General features: G+C 45.4%; 1 protein-coding gene across 1 annotated transcript in view; it reads right to left on the bottom strand.

The window, feature by feature from the left end:
* Nucleotides 1–20,062, bottom strand: part of Bmerb1 (bMERB domain containing 1) — a 108,834-nt gene extending 88,772 nt beyond the window's left edge. The window contains exon 1 of the mRNA XM_008829882.1: nt 19,788–20,062. Within this exon, the coding sequence (XP_008828104.1) occupies nt 19,788–19,893 (106 nt within the window). The 5' untranslated portion in view covers nt 19,894–20,062. The remainder of the gene's footprint in view (nt 1–19,787) is intronic.
* Between the last annotated feature and the right edge of the window lie 2,608 nt (nt 20,063–22,670).

Genomic DNA, 22,670 nt, shown 5'->3' on the forward strand with positions numbered 1-22,670 from the left:
GTCACCTCTACAGGTGATCTAAGTCTGGCCTTGACTTCACACTATTTCACAACTCTGTAAGAGGCAAGGAAGAGGTAATAACTTAGAGATAATTCCTGCCCACATGCAGGTTCTGTCCTGTCTTAGAGGACTAATCTACTTCTCTCAGGGAAAATTCAAAAGACTTTCCTTTGCATGATCATTTCCATGTCCCTGGGCCATCAGTTACACTGCCCTTTAGGTTCTTTTAAACCAGTTATAACACCTACCTGGATCTCTCATTTATTCATCAGAATGCAATATTTATTTATTTAGAGACAGGGACTCATGGAGGCCAAGCTGGCCTCAAACTCACTATGTAACCCCAAGACAATCTTGAACTTTTGGTTCTCCTGTTGGGATGACGGGAGGTACCACCAGCCCAGTTTTAGAAGGTGTTAGGGATGGAACCCAGGGCTTCATGCATGCTGGACAAACACTCCAGCAACTGAGCTGCCTCCCCAGCCCTGGAATACAACCCTTAATTGGTGTTTGATTTTTGTATCTTAGTGACAAGATTTTAACTGTTTCTGAAAATTACTGTCTTTGAGCTCTTTCATAACTCTGTTTTTGTATCTTTATGACAAGATTTCACCTTTTTTCCTGAAAATTATCCTTTCATAATAATATAGGAAGAATTTTTTTTGTCATATGCTATAGTTTGAATCTGAAATGTCCCCTACAGGCTCACATATGAAAGCCAAATGTGGTGGTGCATGCACTCAGGGGGTTGGTTGAGGCAGAAGCATTAAAGAACAACTTGGCTATATGAGACCCTGTCTTGGGAAGGAGAAGTGAAGAAAAAGGAAAATCAAAACAAAGGCTCAGTGGCAAGCCAGACCACGGTGCTATTGGGAAGTGGTGGAGCCTTTGAGAGGCGGGGCTTGGGAAAGGAAGTTGTCACTGGGTGTGTGCCCTTGAAGGGGATACTGGGATCCTGTCCCTTCCTGCTTTCCAACCACCATTAGGTGAGCAGCTTTGATGTACCACAACACTCCCTGCTGTGATGTTCTGCCTCTCCACAGACCCCAAAACGCAGAGCCAACCCACCATGGACCAACATCTCCAAAGCCCTGAGGAAAATAAATACTTCTTGCAGAAGTTATTTTGGGTATATTGCCACAGAAACATAAGGCAGTCTAAACATACTGTTACCTCAAGTATCCCTCTGTCTCCTGCCCCCTGCCTCTGCCTCCTAAGTGCTTAGATTACAAGCAAGTACCACTATGCCTGGTTGATACGGTGGTAGAGATCGAACCCAGGGCCTTGTGAATTAACCCTAACCTTGCTCCCACCCCCTTTTTCTTTTTTAAATATACAAGGAAAATGGGCTCAGGCTGACTTCTGTTACTGCCTAGCCCTTGCAATACCATCTTCCCCCTGAGCTAGAGTTGAGTCCGTTTTAAGAAAAAGTGGGAGTAGGGGGGTGGGTAGAGGGATGGGCTCACTGTGTTAAATATGACTTGAGGGACTCTAATGCATAGCCAGAGATAGGAATCCCACAGGACTAGATACTCTCCCGGGCACCATTCGTTTTTTAGTCTGCCCCAAAGTAGCAGTTGAAACAACCAGGAGTAAACAGGATTTGCGCAGACGCTGGCCTTCTCAAGGAAATGAACAACCTCCGCAGCTTTGGGAACACCTGCTATGTCAGAACATTAACAGGAGAATGATCAACATTGTCTTCTCCTGCACCTCATCAACAGAAATGCTCATTTCAGTTTACAAAGCTAAGGCTGGGGAGATGGCTCAGATGAAGTGTTTGCTGCTTAAGCATGAGGACCTGAGTCCTGTCCCAGCGCTCACATAAAAAGCAGCAGGGCACAGGCCTGTAAGGTGACTAACAGCCATCTATAACTCCAGTTCCAGGGGATCCGATGCCTTCTTCTGACCTCCTTGGGCACTGCATGACATGGGTGCATCTACCTACATGCAGGCAATACACGCATACACATAAAATTTAAAAACTTTTACCAAAAAAATAAGGCCAGGTGTGGTGGTGCATGCCTATAGTCCCAGCACTGGGGAGGCAGAGGCAGGCCGATCTCTGTGAGTTCAAAGCCAGCCTGGTCTACATAGTGAGTTCCAGGACAGCTGGGGCTAAAGGGAGACCCTATTTCAAAAAGACCAACAACAAAAAAAATTTTTTTTAACTTTTTTAAAAGAGCCAATCACGCCAGGTGTGGTGGTGCACACCTTTAATCCAAGCACTTGGGAGGCAGGGGCAGGCAACCTTTGTGAGTTTGAGGCCAGCCTGGTCTACATAGTGAGTTCTAGGACAGCTGGGGCTACAGGGAGACCCTGTCTCAAAAAGACAAAAAAACAAAAAACAAAAAAAGCCAATCACAATTAATTCCAGTACTGGGGAGGGAGGCTGAGATAAGAGGAGCCCTGGGGCTCACTGGCCAACCAGTATAGCTTCCTCAGCAAGCTCCAGGCCAGCGAGAGACCTTCTTACACACACACAGACACACACACACACACACACACACACACACACACACGCTGGAGAGATGGCTCAGGGGTTAAGAGTACTGACTGTTTTTGAAGAGGACCCAGGCTCTGTTCCCAGCACCCACATGGCAGTTTCAGTGCCAAGGAATCTGTTGCCCTCTTCTGGCCTCCACGGGCATTACATACACATATGGTGCACTTACATACATGCAGGCAAAACACTCATACACATAAAATAAGTAAATCAAAAAAGTTTTTAAAACAAAAACCACAATAATAAAAACCCAAACAAAATCAAGGTGGACAGTGTATAAAGAATGACAGCTGAGGTTGACCTCTGGCCTCCACATGCACACACATGTGCCCATGCATACAGATACAGAATGTCGCACAGGACACATGAGGAGTGTGAACAAGCTTTGCTGAGCTCCCCAGCCTATTCCCTATGCCACGCCCCTTTGTCCTCCAGTCATAGTCCTCTGCAACACCAAAAAAATACCCAGGTTTCCTTGCTTCTTTGGGTTTTCACTTCTAAATGTTCCCATGAAACAAATTAACTTGAAAATTCCAAAATCTGAAATGCTCAAAAACCTGAAATATTTTATGGAGGCACGGTCTTACTTTATAGCCTACACTGGGAGCACAGGAATTCTGCTTCACCCAAGTGCTTGGATTACAGGTGTGAGCTTGTAAAAAGTTGAAATCTTTTTTTTTCTTTTTTCTTTCCCTTAGGCCTGGGGATGGAAACTTATGCAGCCTGGGCAAGCCCTCTACTACGGGGCCACATCCCCAGCATGAACCCTAAAACTTATTAAGCAGCAGTAGCACATCACAAGTAGAAAATTCCACACTGGACCTAAATTAACAGGTCATAATCAAGACGGAAGTACACTAAACATAGTGTATAAAATGGCTGGGGAGATGGCTCAGTGATTTAAAGCACTGGCTGCTCTTGTAGAGGACCACGCTCCATTATGAACACCCACATGGCAGCTAATGACCATCCATAACTCCAGTTCCAGGGGATATGATGCCCTCTTCTGGCCTCCATGGGCATTGGATACATGAGTGCATGTAAATGCTTGCAGGCAAAACACACACACACACACACACACACATATATATAAAATAAAAATCAAGAAAAAAATTAAATGGCCTTCCACTTGTGTGTATATATGAGAAACATAAATGAATTTAGTGGTTACGCTTGGGTCCCATCACTAGGCTATCTTATTATGTGTATGCAAATATATGCAAACATGAAAATATCACAGAATCAGAAATCAAAACCACTTCTGGTCCCAGATATTTCAGATAAGGGGTACTCAACCTATATGGAATGAATTTTTATGTTTTTGTTAATCATCTTTTGCTATAGATATCTCACTCATAAACCTGGAAATAGGGGAAGAGAAAAAGCCTTTTTCTCCCTTGTAAGTTCATGGGAAAGAACTGCATAATGGGTCCAAGGTTTCCTTTGGGGGTGAACAAATGTATTAGAATGAGATAGAGGTAATGTTTGCCCAACTGTATCAATATACTAAATGGCAATACATTGTAAACATCAAGGGCTAAGGATGTAGCTCAGTTGGTGGAATGTTTGCTTAGCATGCACGAAGCCCTGGGTTCTATCCCTGGCACTATATAAACCGGGTGTGGTGGTACACACTTACAGTCTTGGCACTTGGAAGTGGAGGCAGTAGGATCAAAAGTTCAAGGTCATTCTATAGCAAGTGCCAGACCAGCTTGGGCTACATTAGACCTTGTCTCAATAAAAGAAAAATGTAAACTTTAAAAGGCAGGTATGAAGATTAATATCGTCCACGTGAGGAGAACTAGACTCGTGTAGGAGACGAGCCTCTGGGCATGACTGAGGCATTACCTAGATTAGGTTAATTGAGATGGGAAGAGCCACCTAAACTGTGGGTGGCACCATTCCATGGGTTGAGGTCCTAGACTAAATAAAAAGGAGAAAGTGAGCTGAGCACCAGCATTCCACACTCTGCTTCCTGGCTATGGCAGTGTGACCAGCTGTCTCCTCACACTCCTGCCATCATGATTTCCCACCATGATGGACTATAACCAATTGAGAGCCAAAATAAACCCTTCCCTCCTTCCTTAGGTTGCTTTTGTCAAGCATTATATCACAGCAAGGAAAGTAAGACACCAGCTCATGGTTAACTTTGTGAATCACACCTCTCTTTATTGAAAGATCGCTGTCTGGACCGAGAAGATGAAGAAGCTAACTTAGTTCCCCTTGGGGGAAGCATCTGGGAAATAACAAAAGCCCTGACTAAGGCAGAACCGATCCCTAGGAAAAATGGGCCTCTCAGCTCCTGGCACTCAGCCCAGCCGCCCGGGCCCCAGCTGGGCTGTGCTTCAGGACCTCATTTGCACTGGTTGTAACCACCAGGAAGCACTCCAGGGACGCCTTCACTGTATCTATTTAAAGAGGATAAAGATGGATGGGTCCTGCAGTGATGGATGGAGGGTTTCCAGATTTGCACAGCCCTGTAAACACAGAAGGGTGACAGCCCATCTCACCCTGGCACTTTGCTCCCTGTCAAAACAATGGCCCCTTTCAAGAGCTAAAAGCATTTCACCTCTGGAGTAAGACCTAGACACACCTCCAGCCTTCAGCTGTCTTAATCTCCTCTTCCTGCCCCCTGTAAACTGTTTAAACACCTCCACAATTCAGAATTTGAAACCACGTGAAGGAATGACGTGGTGTGGCTTTTGGAAAAGTGATGAGGTCATGAGGCTGGAGCCTTTGTGAGTGGGATTGTATCTTTACAAAAGAGTTCCAGGAGATGGGGAGATGTCTCCGTCTGTAAAGTGCTTCCTGTGCAGGCTTGCTGACCTGAGTTTGCATTCCCAGCACTCATGCAAGAAAGCACATGCCTGTACTCTCAGGCATGAGGAGGCAGTGACAGAGGATTCCTGGGGCTCACTGGCCAGCTAGGACAGCTGAATTGGTTACCTCCAGTTCAGGAGAGACCCTGCCTCAAAAAATAAGGTGGAGCTGGGCATGGTAGTACATGCCTTTAATCTCAGCAGAGGTAGGAACATCTAAATTGGAGACTAGCCTGATCTACATAACAAGTTCCAGGCCATTGAGGGCCTCATAATGAGACCCTGTCTCAAAAAATAAGGTAGAGAGCAGTGGAGGAAGACACCAGAAGTTGACCTCTGACCTCCCACACACACCCATGCACACACAAATGCAGAGATTTCAGAGAGTTCCTTTGCCCCTTTCCCTGTATGAGGATACACAGAGAAGGCAGACATTTATAAACCAGGAATCAGCAGACATCTTAAACATAGACTTCCAGACTTTAGAACTGTGAACAAAATTTATTGTTTCTAAGCCATCCAGGCTGTGCTATTGTGTAGTGGCAACCTTCTAGAGCCTGCTCAGGCTAAGACAACTGTGTAAACACATCGGTTAAGGAAAAGCTCGTTTGTCTCTTCCCTCCACTCCTTACTGCCTATTCCCCAACACATCTGTGAGATCAGGGTGATAGAAAGTGAGGGATTTCCTTTCTCAGCCCTGAGCATCACTAGGATGCTGGTGGTGGGATCTTCAAAGAAAGCATAGCCACCCCTTGGACCACCAAGCCTTCTTAAAAGAATGGCCAAGGGCTGGAGAAATGTTTAGCAGGTAAAGGTGCTTACCACTGAAGCCCTGAATCCAATCCCTGGAACCCACATGGTAGAAGGAGAGACCCGACTCTCACAGCTTGTCCTCTGACCTCTACACACACACCATGGCACACATGCACACACACCCCCAATACACTCTAATAAATAAAAGTTATGCACACACGTAAAATTAGTAAAATTGAAGAGAATAGATGTTTACAAGTAACCATAGAGGGAAATATTTAGGCTTTTTTAAAAAAAGACTATTTGGAACAATTTTAGACTCATGGCAAAATAAGGAAAATGCAGTGGTTTCCATGTGCCACCTGCCTCCTCACATGCACAGTGATATGGAGTTTTTAAACCAGACAGTCCGGGTTCAAATGCCTTCTCCCTGTTTAATGGAGCCACATGCTACCTCTCTGCTCCTTGATTTCCAGATACAATAAAAACATGAACAAAATTACAGAGTCAGAGTGGGAAGGATTCCATCAGATAAAACTAAGTTTCCTCAATGCTGAGACCCACATTAATGCTGAGACCCACATTACACACACACACACACACACACACACACACACACACACACCTGCACATGCAAGCATGCTCTTTAACATTTTTGAAGTAAGGATGGCCCTTCTTCCAATCCACAAACACACATTTTAGCATAAACATATAATTATGATCATATGTGTATTTTTCCTACTGAAATTCTTTTCAAAAGAATTTATTATTTATTATTTTTAATGTATACGTATGAGTGTATTGCCTGCATGTAAGTGCACCCATGTTGTGCAATGCCCACAGAGGCCAGAAGAGGGCGTCAGATCCCCTGGAACTGGAGTTACAGATGGTTATTAGTCACCATGTGGTTTCTGGGAATTGAACCTGGGTCCTCTGGAAGAACAGCAAGTGTTCTTAACTACTCAGCCATCTCTCCAGCCTCTGAAACTCTCTTTTATGTATAACTTTTTGTTTGTTCTCCACTGCTTCCTCCTTTCTCTGCCGATCACATGGGCCCCAGCTTCCTGCCATCCAATAATAAGAGCTTGTACCCTCTTCCATGTTACAGTGATTGGGATAAGCTATGTTCCCCACTGACCCATTGTGAATGAGGACTTGGCCACCGGCAGTAGTGGGGAGTGCAGTGGAATCTGGGAAGCTGGGCCTGGCAGGAGGCCTTTAGGTCACTGGGGGTGGATGCTGTAGTTAGTCTAGTCAGTCTCTCTCAGTCTCTCTCAGTCTCTCTCTCTCTCTCTCTCTCTCTCTCTCATATTTTCCCCTCCACATGCTCTCCAGTCACCTGCAGACCTTCCAAAGGTATGAACTAAATATACCTTTTCTCTTCACAAGTTCACTATCTCAGGTATTTCATTGCAGTAGTGCAAAGCTGACTAATATATATATTTTCCCCCACACTAATAAAATCACACACACACACACACACACACACACACACACACACACAAATGCGTGCATGTATATGAGATACAGGTGTATAGGTAGACACTGTATATAGACAGACAGGTTGAGAGAGAAAGGGAGACAGATCAGGAGGGAGCATGAGTTTTGTATCACAAGAATGATCTTATTTCTGCCATTTCCTGGCTCTCCTCTCTCTCCCTCAGTGATAGCTCCAAGACAACTCTGGCATTCCTTTTTAACAGCTGCATATCCTTTCACAGAGGATGAGCAATAACAACCATTCTTCTAGTGTGTCTTCACTCCGTGTCCAATTTTTCACCATGGGTCTTTGTGGACTAGCGTTTCTATTTCTGTTCGATAGAATCCCATATGCTCTGGTTTCTCTTCAGATTGTATAAATGTTTCAGTTTTCAATAAAGGACAGAATCCTAGAAACAAGGTTGCTGTGTCAAAACATATGAGGAGTGTGTATGTGTGTGCATGTGCCATATGTGGATGTACATCTTCATGTTTATGTGGATGTATGTGCAAGTGTGTGGAGGTCTGAGTTGATGTCAGATATCTTCCTCTACCACTCTCCACCTTATTTTTTGGGACACCATCTCTTAGTGAACCTGGAGCTCACTGGTTCAGCTAGATTGGCTGGCCACCAAGTCCCAGGAATCCTCCCATCTCCATCTCCAAAGCTCTGGGATTCTAGGCACACACTGGTCCATACAGCTTTTCCATGGGTGCTGAGAATTGAACTTTTGTGGCAGGCACTTTAACGACTAAGCCATCTCTGCAGCCCTATATGAGTATTTTGAATGTTGTTATCTGGTTACTTTCCTAAAAGACTGCAACATGCCACAGTCCCACCAGCATACCCCTCCCTGTTCCCTGCAGGGCATCTGAATGCCTTATAAATGTACCAGTTTGCTCCACTTGATCTTGGCCAAAAGGCCAAGCAGCAATGAACCAGTATGTTAAATGTGGCCTTGGCTTGTGTGTGTGTGTGTCTGTGTGTGTGTGTGTGTGTGTGTGTGTGTGTCTGTGTGTGTGTGTCTGTGTCTGTGTCTGTGTCCCAAACTCAAACTGACTATGAACAGTGTCCCTCACTTTTGGTAGCATCTAAGAATCGGGGAGCTTGGTACCTGAAGCAGGTACCAGCCTCTATCCATGGTCACATTGTTGGTGCTGCCAGGTCCCAACAACAGTGCTATTCCTGTTCCTTTACATGTGGTCGTGTGATCTTAAACTTGCAAATCTTGCAGAAAACAAGGACACTGATCTAAGCATAGCATAAGGAACCCATAGCCATCAATTCAGATGGGCATCCTATTCGAACCACGCAGGGCTTCAGCTGACTTTATTTCTCAGTTTGATGATTTTGAAGGTTTACAAAACACAATTAAATCATCTACACCTTGGCCTCATGTGTTAACAGCCTCCCAGTTCAGCAACTATTGATTGCACGGAATCATCTTAGTGGCAGATAGCACACTGGGTGCTGGGCATTCAATATTCACAGCAAATGGGTCTCTATGGTCACAGCCCCCGCAGGAAGGCAGAAGCAAATAATTGCACTCAGTTTAGCCCATAAAGCCCCATTTGACCCTATTAAGCCGCATCGTCTCAAAGGACAGCAAAAACATGCTTGTAGCAAAACAACTGAATGAATCTCTTGCCAGCACTCAGCCGAGAGGGCAGCACATCCTGACTTCCATTGCAGAAGAGTACGTTCAAGTACCTCTGTTTAGCATCATGGAAAACAGACTGTTCCAACTGTCCTATGTCTCTTGAAGGCAGGGGTTGTCTATACCTATCCAAGCACTGCTGTGTTCTTGGGAGCTGAGCACAATACCTGGCAGAGGAGCCCTTCAGTAAGCAGAGGTTGAATGACTGCATGGATGCACAGAAGGGAGGATGAACAGAATGAGTAACTGCTTATTTGGGAACTTAAAATGCACAGAATAACTCATGTCATGTATGGTAGTCATTTTTCAGCTTGGATTTTACGGTACCCATGCTGGTTCTGCTGTTTAACTCAGAGCCATCAGCTCTACCCAGCCTAACAGGTATTTTTAAAATGTATGTGTGTATGTGTTTGTGTATGTATGCAGATGTACATGTATGTGCACGTGCACATGTGCACATGTGTGCCAGGGGTCAACCTCAGTATCATTCCCCACGTGCCATCCACCTTGTTTTCTGGAGACAGATCTTTCACTGACCTGGGGCTTTCCAAGTAGGCTAAGCTGGCTGGTCATCACACCCCAGGGATCTGCCTGTCACTCCCCAGAATTGGGGACCTGACTTTTTATGTAGGATCTGGGAATTGAACTCAAGTCCTGATGCTTGCGCAGCAAGAACTCTACTGACTAAGCCACCTTCCCACCCCAGCATTTCTTTCTTTTTTTTTAATTTTTTTTATTTTTTGGTCTTTTTGAGACAGGGTCTCTCTGTAGCCCCAGCTGTCCTGGAACTCACTATGTAAACCAGGCTGGCCTTAAACTCACAGAGATCCGCCTGCCTCTGCCTCCCGAGTGCTGGGATTAAAGCCGTGTGCCACCATGCCTGGCTCTTTCTTTTTTAAATGAAAAATATTATGTATATGTGTATGCTTATATGCCATAGTGCATGGCTGCAGGTCAGAGGAAAACTTGTGGCAGTCAGTTCTCGCCTCCCATCATGTGGTTTCTGGGGACCAAACTCGGGTCATCAGGCTTGGTGGTCAGTGCTTTTACCACAGAGCCACCTCACAGGCTCTGCCACTTCTTAATAAATGTCAGGCAAACCAAGCTGAGACTTAATACTGTATCAATCTGTTAGTGACATGAATATGTCAACACCACACTCTGCTGTTTAGTCCTCAGGGGAGTGTACCCACTTATAGATTAGGAAACAGGTTTAGGGGTGTGAGGCATACCCCAAGATCCCAGTGCTAGGAAGCAGCTGAGTAGGGAAGGGAACAGTCAGAGAACATGTCTAGGGTCCAGCCTGGGCCCTCTCCACTCTGGGCCTCCGAGATGAGCAAACAGTAGGTGGTCAAGCCTGAACCCTCTCCACTCTAGATCTCTGAAGCTAGCACACAGTAGGAACTCAAGCCTGGGCCCTCTGAGGTTAGTACACAATAGAGTTGTCTGGGCCCTCTCCACTCTGGGCCTCTAAGGCTAGCACATGGTAGGTACTCAAGCTTAGATGCCCTCCACTCTGTCCCTCTGAAGCTCGTACACAGTAGGGTCGAGCCTGGACCCTTTCTACTCTGGCCCTCTGAGGCTAGCACACAGTAGGTGCTCAAACCTGGGCCCTCTCCACTCTGAGTCTCTGAAGCTAGCACACACTAGGTGCCCAAGTCTCCCCAGCAAGTGAACTGTGAAGAAATAAGAGGACTGTGTGGTAAGCCTCTCTGGGCATGCTTGTGAATGGTGTCCAGAAAGGCTACACCAGAAAAGAGCCTTCCCCTATGCTGGCTTCCAACCCACTGTGCATGGAGGAAACAGGTGATTGACACAAGGGAGAGGGAGCCACACAACACACAAGCCAAGGAAACAGATTTCATTAAACCAACAGGAAGAGAAACAGAAAAATAAATCAAAGTAAAACCCAAGGCAAGCACATGGACTTTGGCCTTGGAAATCACCTCCTCCCTGCCCTTGAGCTGGCAGCTCACCTGAGATGCCCTCCTCTCCTCTCTTCACCTCTGGAAACTGCTCAGCCTACGAGCTCAATGCAAACACACCTCTTGCTGTCAGCCTAGAGTCCCTCTGGAGTGCCCTCTCTTCTCTTCTGCGTGTGTTTGCATGGAGCACAAGTCTCATCCTGCTGGTATCGCTGTGGTGTTCTTTTTAACTCTGTCGCCCCTCCCCAAAGCTGAAGCTTCTTGAGGTTTGGGGCTGTGTCTTGCTTCATCTCCAATCTCTTCAGCTTCTTCACTGTGCTGAGAATTAACAGACTTCCCTCAAAAGGGACTTAGAGTCTGAGAGGCCTAAACTCAGGTTCACTCTGCCAGTTACTGACTTTAAGATCTGTGGGCAACATCCTTAACCTCCCTACACCTCCGTTTCTCCACGCATAAAGTGGGAATAACAAAGGCTGGAGAGATGGCTCAACAGTTAAGAACACTTGCCATTCTTCCAGAGGACCCAGATTTGATTCCCAGCACCCACATGGTGGCTAACAACCATCTGTAACTCCAGTTCCAGGGAACACGATGCCCTATCTAGCCTCTGGAGGCATTTCACAACACAGATGCACTTACATACACACAAGCAATACACTCATATACAATAATAATAATAATAATAATAATAATAATAACAATAATAAAAAATATATTGCAAAAAGTTAAAATAACAAGTCTGCCTATGTTATAGGTTTGCTAAGAGAACCGAATAAGTTCAACTTAGCTAAACCTCATTGACTCCTATTAACAAGTGTTTAATAATTAATCAAATACCAAGAATAGGCACCGTTGATGGTTTTTCCCCTTCAATTAACACTTAAAAAGGAAGGACTGGAAGCTCGTGCCTGTAATCCTAGCACTTAAGAGGTTGAGGCAAGGGGATCACTAAGAGTTTGAGTCCAGCCTAGGCTACATAGTGAGTTCTACGCCAGCTCGAGGTACAGGTTGACCGTGTTGCTTGCATGTGACTCAACACCAGCATATTGATAACCTTCACGTCTCTGCTCCTGGAGCTCCCATAATAACAGAGTTGGCTGCCTGTCAGCTGTGGTAAACAGATGATCCCATCTTCCAATTCTTTACTCAGTGCTCAGCCTCCTGGGGTCCAGCAATGCCATTCCTAGTCCTTGTCAACCTTTAACTAAAGGCCATTCCTACCACTTGTCCAAAGTGGACTTTATTAGAAAGGAAGCAGGAACACTTCACATGATGCAAGTTGACCATAGCTTGCCTCTCTTGGTCCTAATCTCCCCTGAGGAGCTAAAGGAACCTTTTTTTCTTAAATAATTTATTGAGAATTTCATCTAGGCATATAAGCATATAAGGTGTTTTGATCAAATCCACGCCCACTCCCTCTTCTCCAACTCCTCCCATATCTCCCCATCACTTTTCTGTGATAACTTCATGTGCTCTTTCTTCTTTTTGCTACTCTAACATTCCCCCCTCTGAAGAGGTAATCCTAAAATCTTTTAAGTATTAGATAAGAGTTCCCAAATACTTTAGACATTTTTGGCCTTTGGAACAGACTATGTTGCTAAAAGGCCCAAGGACATTTTGACTTTCAGCCAAGAAACTGGCTACTTTTGGGGGGACCTTTTTACACTAACTGCCTAACCAACTCCTACCTCCTATTCTTATCACACCATCCTATGAAGAGGTTACCCAACTCGCAGACAGGGAATCGGGATGCAGACCACTCTGGCTTCTTCTATGCTGAACTGGGACACAGGGTAAGGCAATTGGGGTACCCCTTCGGTGGGTCTATCTAAGAGACTCCCAAATTGCATAAACTCTTATCACCACATGGAGGCAGGATCCCTGCCCTCTCAGGCAGTCCCCTGGGTTCTCAGCCCCTATGCCAGAGGGAGGCTGGAACAGGCCCTCTCTGGTGGTCTGCTGAGATCACAGTACACAGATGGAGGTCGGAACCCGCCCTCTCAGGCTGTCTGCTAAGATCTCCTAAAGTAACCTTTTAAAACAAAAGCCAGCCTGTGTTAGTCTCTTGCTTAAAGTGGCCTCTCAGGGGCTGGCAAGATGGCTCAGTGGGTAAAAGCATTTGCCACCAAGCTTGATGATCCCGACCCACATGGTAGAAGGAGAGAACTGACTCCTAAAGGCTCCTAAAAGGTATCCTCTGACCTCCACATGTACTCTGTGGCATGCAATTAGACACACTGAGTACATTTAAATAAATAATAAATAAATAAATGGAAAAACAAACATGGGCAGCAGCGTGCCTTGCCATGATGATCAACCCCAGGCCACAACCACGGGTCATACCTAGCCTGTCTCCTTTCTGAATAATCCCCACTCTAGCCACCTGAATTCTTCCTCTAATACTCCAAAGGCCTTCACATCCACAGCCTGGATCCCTGCTATGTACATGTCAAGATGTCAAAATGTTCTTCAAGAAGCATTTTCTGACCACCAGTTGGAAGAGATCTCTCCCCTAGGAGTTCCCAGGAAACACTTATGACTGGAATTCTGCTTGGGTATTATCCGACACCCTCATTCCCAATCCATATCCTGATGTCCCCTATAGAGAGCCTCCTTATATGGGTTAGGTCTTCACCTTGATCAGTACTGAATCCACAGTCCCCAGAACACTGCCTGCCACTTAGAAGGGTCTGTTTGTTGATTGCTTGATGGGAGTGGGGAGCAGAGGTCAGTCATCCGTCACTTTGTTTTTATATTTCAGATGGCTTGAAGCTTTTGTAAAGTGCATGTATTAGCCAGATGTGGTTGTACACACCTGTCATCGAAGCACTTGGGAAGTAGAGGCAGGAAGATTAGGAGTTTAAGGTCATCCTTGGCTATATAGTGACTATTAGAGGGCGAGGGCAGTCTGGGCTACGTGAGGCCTTGTCTTGAAGGAGAAAGAGAGCACATATTACTTTTTTTTTTTTTTTGTCTTTTTGAGACGGGGTCTCCCTGTAACCCCAGCTGGTCTGGAACTCGCTATGTAGACCAGGCTGGCCTCAAACTCACAGAGATCCTTCTGCCTCTGCCTCCCAAGTGCTGGGATTAAAGGGGTACGCCACCACGCCCAACCAATAACTGTTATAATAACAAGGAAAAGTAATGCTAAAATAAAACAAATTAATAAAGTTAGCCTGTTTAATCAAGCAGGGAATTTGAGCCAAACCAGGGAAATAGGATAAAAAAAACTTTGTCCAACAATGTGTTACACAGATGGCCAGCAAGTCATGCTAAGTCAAGCCCCGTGTTGTTTATTAAACCTGAGATGCCGGCCAGTTAATGATCTGCTTGCTAGTCAGTACACATCTTTTGGCTTTGAAATAGCAGTCACCTCCCCTGGGCTTCTGGGAAGCTTGCTGTTTCATTCCTGTCTGTCTCTTCTACCCAGATGAGCTTGGCAATCCCCTTATCCCCTCACCCCGTCACTCCACACTTCTACCCCTATCCAGTCACCCTCTCTCCCACTCTTCTGCCCCAAACCTTGATCATCCTTTAAGGCATATTCAAATCTGTCAAGCAATGGCCCTGGCAACAGCTCTTCAAGCACCAAATCTTCTCAAAAGGCACCTTGTCTTCATGTCTCCCTCAATTAATTACAGTTGGTTGAAAGCAATATTTTTATAGATCTCACCACACTGAAATGTCACTATGCATTTTCCAACTGAGTTATAAAAAAAAAAAAACCTACCTCAGTGCTTATGCGAAAATTCTGTTAAAGGTAGATGGGAAATGGGGTAGAGGCAGGAGGATCTCAAGTCAGAGGCCAGCCTGGGCTACACAGAGAAAGCCTGTCTCATTAAAGGAGTGGGGAGGGGAGAGGGTGAATAGAAGCAACTTCTTAGAAATTTCTCAAGTGAGAAAATACTAGATGGTTTTCAAGGGCACAAAGACCTTTTTTTTTAAGCATGCACAAGGGCCTGGTTTAATCCCTAGCACTGAAAGGGGAAAAAAGGTCACCAAAGAAGCACCTTTCTCCATACATTCCCGTGACAGAGGCAGTGTAGACACAGCCCTAATCCATAGTCTACAGAGAAATGGAGGCCATGAAGAGCTGTGAGTGTTGACTTTGCAATAATCTCTGCAAATAGGAAGTGCCGTCTACTTAGGTCCTATTTCAATAAGCATTTGGCATTGATCTAGGGTTCACAGCAGGGCAGGCACCATGCTGAATGACTTCAGTCAGTCCTCCAAGAGCCCCAAATGTCCATATCTATGATTATTTCCATTTTTAAATGTTCGTGTGTGTGGGTGTATGTGTGTGTGTGTGTGTGTGTGTGTGTGTGTGCATGTGCGTGCGCATGCACACAGGGGCCCTTGGAAGCCAGAAGAGAGTGTTAGATCCCCTGAAGCTGGAGTTGCAGGTGGTTGAGTCACCCGACATGGGTGCTGGGAACTGAGCTTGGGTCCTCTGCAAGAGCAGCAAGAACTCTTAATTCCAGCTCCGTTTATTCCCATTTTACAGATAAAGCAACCAGTACACAGGTGGCTTGGCTGTCATTCCCACAGTGCCAGAGCTAGGAGGGCAAGGGTTAGTTCGAACTCAGTTCCTGACTTCACCACTCTCAACCCTTTCTTCTTTGTTTTTGTTTATGAGACAGGGTGTAATATAGATCAGGCTAGCCTCAAACTCTGTAACTGATACTGACCTTGAACTCTTTTTTTTATATTTATTTATATTTTATGTGTATGACTATTTTGCCTACATGTATGTAAGTGCACCTGTGTCATACAATGGCCATGGAAGCCAAAAGAGAGCATCAGATCCCCTGGAACTGGAGTTACAGACAGTTGTTATCTACTAAGTGAGTGCTGGGAACCGAATCCTGGTTCTCTGCAAGAGCAGCCAGTGCTCTTAATTGCTGAGCCATCTCTCCAGCCCCCGACCTTGAACTCTAGTTCCTCCTGCCACCACTTCCCCAATGCTGGGATAACAGGTATAACCCCAGCTTTCATCCTTTTCTATTGTAGCTACTTTATCACATATCATCATCTAAAAACCAAGGCTGAGGCTGCATCTAGTGGTGTAGTCCTAAGAGGAACCCAAGTTCAAGCCCTCCTTGGACAAGAGGGTAAGTTCAAAGCCTAGGTAGGCTTTAGTGAGACCCTGCCTCAAATCATAGTAGAGTGCTTGTCTAGCATGCATGATGTTCTAAATTCAATCATCAGTACTACAATAATATCAATAATGATAAGGGGCTGGAAAGATGGCTCAGTGGTTATGAACACTCGCTGTAGAAGACCTGGGTTCAGTTCCCAACACCCACATGATGGTTAACAACCATCCATAACTCCAGTTCCAGGAGATCTAATGCCCTCTTCTGGCCTCCACAGGCATTGCACAACATAGGTGCACATACATATATGCAGGCAAAACACTCATACACATAAAATAAAAATTAGTAAATAAAAAAATAAGTAAATAAATATTGATAATAATAAAGTTAAATACTGCAGTTGAGGACTGGAGATGTAGCTAAGTTGGTAGAGTCCATGCCCAGCATGCACAAAGCCCCGAGTTTGATCCTCAGCACCACAAAAAACAGGTATGGTGGTCCCACCTATAGTCCTAGCACTTAGGAGGTAGAAACAGGAAGATCAGAAATTCAAGATCAGAGGCTGGTGAGATGGTATAGCAGGTAAAAACACTGGCTGCCAATGTTGATAACCCAAGTTTGATCAGGACCCACGAGGCAGGAGAGAATCGACTCCTATAAGTTGTCCTCTGACCTCATGTGTGCAACATGGCACACATGCCTATATAAATACACATGCACACATACAAATAAATAAATGTGGTAATTATTTTTAAGTTTAAGGTTATCTGTGGTTATATAGCAAGTTCTAGGCCAACCTGGACCCCATGAGACCCTATCTCTAAATAAACAAATGAACGAATACTGTAGTTGAAATGAAAGGAAGCAGTTAGTTTAAAAAGCCATTCTGCCATCTTTCCTCCCTTTTTGGCTTTTTAATGTGAATATTTCAATGTGTGCAAAAGTAAAGCAGAATGCTGTGTTCTTAATGGAGCATTCCTGTTCTCCAGCGTGTCGGGCAGCACAGCATCGCTTGGCAGTTGTTTTGCCATAGAACCAACAGTGATAGTTTTTCACACCTCATTAATAAGTAAATGGAGGCCCAGGCTTATAGGATGGAGTCTAGATCCCTTGTGAGTTGAGAAGGTGCATGCACACACACACACACACACACACACACACACACACACACACACGAAGCCAAAATGCCTGGCAGTAGACAGGAGTTGAAATACCAAAACTTGCCAGATTCGAGAACCCAAAGTGGGCTTCTAGATTCTGGCTTTGAGAAGAGTTCAGATTTGAATACGTTAAAGAGCTGTGGAGGGGAGCAGATCTGAGGATCTGGGGATTCGTGCCAAGGCGAATAAGTAACTGATCTTGCATTGAACCAGGAAGCATGCCTCCAGATCTTTGATGGTTTGGAACAGAAAGGATGAGAGTACCTTTGTGCCGTGCTTTTAACCATTTGTAGCCCAGAATTTAAAAATACAAAATTTTCAGAAATTCAAATGGTATAAATTGGGTTCTTGCTGCTGCAATTTTCCTATATTCTTGAAATTTTTTCCTAATGAAAGGGTCAGAAAATAAAAGACTGAAAGAGCGCTATGAGAAGCCAGGCACAATGGCATGCCTGTCATCTCAGCTCTTGGGAGGTCGAGACAAGAGGATCAGGAGTTCAAGGTCATCCTTGGCTACATAGAGAGTCTGAAGACAGCCTGGGCTACCTGAGATGCTGGCTTGATAAGCATAAGAGAGAGCTACTGGGGGAACTGGCCAATAATGTAGTTTTAACACAGGGTCTTGCTTTACGTTGTTTCTTGCAAGTTCCTTCTACAGATGGAGTAGTAAAATAATAGGATGCAGCAATATGTCCTGATACTTACCTTGAGCTCTTCATACACCATCCTGTTTAATATTCATAAAAAGTCATAAGGAAGTACTATTATTATCCCCACTTTCAGAGAACAGAGGCAAAGCAAGGAGAGAGATACACCTTGTCACAGTCAGCAAAAGAGTGGGGCTAGATTCAAACCAGGGATTCCTTGACTATTCGCAGCTTCTATTCCCTAGGGACCTAGACTTCTTTCAAGGCCACTGTGAATTGCAGAGACCAACAGGGCTGCTCTCTGATTATAAAAATCACTGATCATCTTCTCAACAGACTTGGGAAGGCTCCTGAAAATGTGAGAGCCTGTGGTCCAATAAATCTAGGTCTGAATCCTGGGTCTGCCATCTAGCCATATTCCTTAACAAGCCCCAGTAAGAGGCTCACCCATGCCAAGGGAGTCACAACGACCACAGGAGGTCGTTGCAAGGATTAAGGAGATGGTGCACCCAAAGTTCTTAGTATACAACAATCTAGCAATAAAAGGCAGCCACTGGCAGTGGCTGAGCGGTAAGATAAGAAACCAGAAACCTAAGGTTATCTCCAAAGCACAAAGGCCAAAGAGTTTGAGACAAGGAAACAGGAGGAAGAACTGAGTTCTTCAAAGGAGAAAGGAAAGAAGGAATAGGTTGGAAACATTAGGGCAACCATCAAAGGGAATAAAAACATTTGAACTTGAAATCCAAATTTAAATACAGATGAGCCATTCTAGGAAGTAGAAGTATTAAGAAAACACACTTTCTCCCAGGTGAGGTCTGGAAATGGGCACATTTATAGTACTTTTAGTCCCATGTAACTTAGAAATCTTTGTTGGGAAGAGGGCTGAGCCCAGTGACCCAGAGCCCCAGCTGGTAGCAACAGGGCTTTCCCCAGCCTGACAGACTGCATCAGGGCTGCTGGGCAAACCACACCACAGCAGGGGATGGGGGGCGACACTTTGATGGCCCTAGATTGCAGGAGCATCTAGTGACCCTAGACTCCCCAAGCAGCCTCTACACTTTAAGGAGTTTCAAGCAGAGTGCCCAACAAATGGAAAACAAAAGTCGTTGGTTTATTCAGAAATGTCTGCATCTGATACCAAAACACCATAGAGAGAGCCAGTAAATAGTCTGTTTCAGAACCGCCTCCTAGGACTGAACCCAAACCAAAGCCCATCACTAAGGCAAGGGCTTGCTCAGGGCTGACCTCTCCCCTCAGTCTTCCCTCTCATCTGACCCAGGAAGAGGTCGGGGAGAAGATGCTGAGGTTGTGCCCTGAACCTCATGGCAGAGAGAGCAAGCAGACACTCCCCCCTCTCCAGGGACAAGGGTGCTTTCCAAGCCGGCCCTCTGGCTCCAGCGCCCTCAAGCATCCCAACGCCCTAGCTAGCGCATCTCTTCCCTGGATTTCAGCAAAGAGCATCCTTCCCAAGACCACAGACCAGCTGCAAGCTCCCCAGGCCAGTCCAATCTGCTCCTGGCTTAGCTGCTTTGGATTTCCAGAACCCCCAGGTGCAGCCCGCCCTCCCGCCTTGAGGGTACCCCCTTTTGTTAGCCGGGAGAGCACCCGCGATGTACGGCGCTTCTAGCCTGGCTGCGGGGGCGCTTCCCGCTTCCCTAGTCTGTTAGCCCAAGCTCTGGTGACCTCCAGCTCCAGCACACAGGTCTCGGAACTGTCCCCACGCCATCCCTGCCCCAGCACTCACTTCTCCCCAGTCCCTCCGCTTTCCATGCCGTCTCCTCCACCGCCCCATAGCGCCTCAGAGGCTTCTCGGCTTCCAGATGAGTAGACAAAGATTGCTTTAACTCCATCGCTGATCCTGCGGGCAGGTCGAGGGGTTCGGTTTACTCCATCCCTGCTGCGAGCTGCAGGGAGGGAGGCAGCTCCAGACCACAGCGTTTTAAGGGGCCGGGCGTGCCAGATGAGTCTGCTCCATCTCTTCAGCCGCCAGCGCCAGGGAGCGCCTACTGGTACCCAGGATGGGGGAGGGATGCAGAGCACATGCGCAATGGAGGTTGGAGGGGGGAGGCTTGGGGGCTGGGTAGGGAGCAAGAGGGACAGATGATAAACTCTCTAGAACAGCAGCAACAAATAAAACTAAAATAAAACCAACCCAAAGGAAGTGAGAAGGAGGCTTCCACACCGTCTTTGTGTGGATGGAGCCCATCACGTTGGTGGCTTCGGATCTGTAGAGGCTTGGTAGGTTTTGAGTGGGATAGATGAGCGGGTGTCTATCTGTGGACGATGAATCTATCTTTGTGGGCAAGCCTGAGTGTGGACCCCAAGCTTTGGGTTCTGTGTTGTTAGCATTTATGTGCATAATTATGTGTGTAATTTGAATATGAAAGGAGCCGGTGAACACCTATGTAGGTCCCATGTGTGTTTGTACGGACAGGAATGAGAGAAGTGAGAACATTTTGGACACAGGGCCAACAAAACTGTTTAGAACATGGATCCTTACAAACCTGGAGAATAACCACAGTGACCAAAAATGGCAGCAGTAAAAATATAAAGTATGGGCTGTAATGGGGCTTAGCTGGTAGAGCATTTGCTGTCCAAGCATGAGGACCAGAGTCTGCTCCCCAGAACCCATCTTTAAAAAACAAACAAACAAACAAACAAAACAGGTACAGCAGTGCACAGTTGTAGCCCCAGTACCGGGAAGCAGAAGCAGAAGGATCCCCAGGACTTGCTGGTTGCCAGCTTAGCCAAACCAGTGAACTCCAGGTTCAGTGAGATCTCTCTCTCTCTCTCTCTCTCTCTCTCTCTCTCTCTCTCTCTCTGTGTGTGTGTGTGTGTGTGTGTGTGTGTGTGTCACACACACACATGTACTTTTTTTTAAAGTAAAATAAGGGCTGGGATGTAACTCCATCCAAGAGATTGCTTGCCTAACATTCACAAAGCCCTGGGATCCACCCCAGCATGACATAAACCAGGTGTGGTGACACATACCTGTGATGCTAGAGCTCAGGTAAAGACAAGAGGATTAGAAGTTCATGGTCATCCTTGGCTACATAGAGTTGAGGCCAGCCTGGACCACATGAGACCCTGCAGTAAAAAATATTAAACAAAGTAAAAATCAGCAGCAAGGTCGATAAAAATCAATGCTACTTATTGAGTGACAGCTGGATACAAAACGCTTCCCAATGACATGGTATAAATACAGACCATTCTGCTCCTCCTTTTTTTACAGAAGATGAAATTAAAGCACAGAAAGTTATTTACCCACATTTCCTGATTACCTAGTTAGCTCTTAAATCCAGGCTGTATCAATCAAAATTTCACCTGACTTCCTTGACTGTAGTTTTTTTAAAGATTGCCCCAGCTGTCCTGGAACTCACTATGTAGACCAGGCTGGCCTTAAACTCACAGAGATCTGCCTGCCTCTGCCTCCCGAGTGCTGGGATTAAAGGCATGCGCCACCATGCCTGGCCTTAAAGATTTTTTGAAAGAATGCTTATGTGGGGTTGGGGGAGTGATATGTGCACATGAGTGCAGATGCCCTTCGAAGTCAGAGGGATCAGATCCCCTGGAGCTGGAGTTACAGGTGGCTGTGAGCTGTCTGATGTGGGGTCTGGGAACTGAACATGGGTCCCCTTAACCACTGATGCATCTTCCCAGCCCCTTGACTGTAGTTAGGATGTTTTGTATAGAGTGAAGGCACAGAAATGTTCTCAGTCATGGCATGCTGATTTGTTGTTTGCAATTCATTTTGAGATGTCATCTGGGATAAATTTTGGTGTCCATTTTTATGGCTTGGAAATGTGAAATAGCCCAGTTCTTCAAGAAAATGATTTTGTTTGTCACTTAAAAAGTTATTGTCAATAATGAACTCCTAAATAGCTTGTGGGAGTAAAGAGAGCCACCATAGAAAATCATAGAAAATTTTTAATTTTTAAATAAAAATTTAAACCTAGATTATAATTAGAATACTACATATGTTTTTGTTCTATTTTGTTTGGGGTTTTGATTAAGATGTGATCTCACCACATTGCCCACTTCTGAGAGATTCTATTTAGCTGAGAAAAGTAAATGAGGCATAAGAATTGAAACAAGCTTGGGTACGGTGGTTCAAGCCTATACGCTCAGAAGGCTAGGGCAGGAGGATTGTGATTTCAAGTCCAGCCCGAGCTACATAGGCTAGACCTTGTCTCAAAAATGAATAGGGCTGGCGAGATGGCTTAGTGAGTAAAGACACTTGCTGCCAAGCCTGACCTGGTTTGATCTCTGGACCCACATGGTAGAAGGAAAGAACTTACTCCTGCTAATTGTTCTCTGACCTCCACACACATAATTTAAAAAATGTAATAAACATTTTAAAATAATAAATACAATAGTATCTCTGTATATTAGAAAAAAATACTTTTTAAAACTTGAGAAAATTGTTATTTTATGTCACCTGGGAAAGTTAATTAACTAGTTTTATGTCACATATTAGGCAACATTAAAAAATGAACTGATAGCCAGGCGTGGTGGCACACGCCTTTAATCCTAGCACTCGGGAGGCAGAGGCAGGCAGATCTCTGTGAGTTCAAGGCCAGCCTGGTCTACATAGTAAGTTCCAGGACAGCTGGGGCTACAGGGAGAC

Source organism: Nannospalax galili, unplaced genomic scaffold (genome assembly GCF_000622305.1).
Source record: "Nannospalax galili isolate Female #2095 unplaced genomic scaffold, S.galili_v1.0 scaffold32, whole genome shotgun sequence".
Taxonomy (NCBI): Eukaryota; Metazoa; Chordata; class Mammalia; order Rodentia; family Spalacidae; genus Nannospalax; species Nannospalax galili.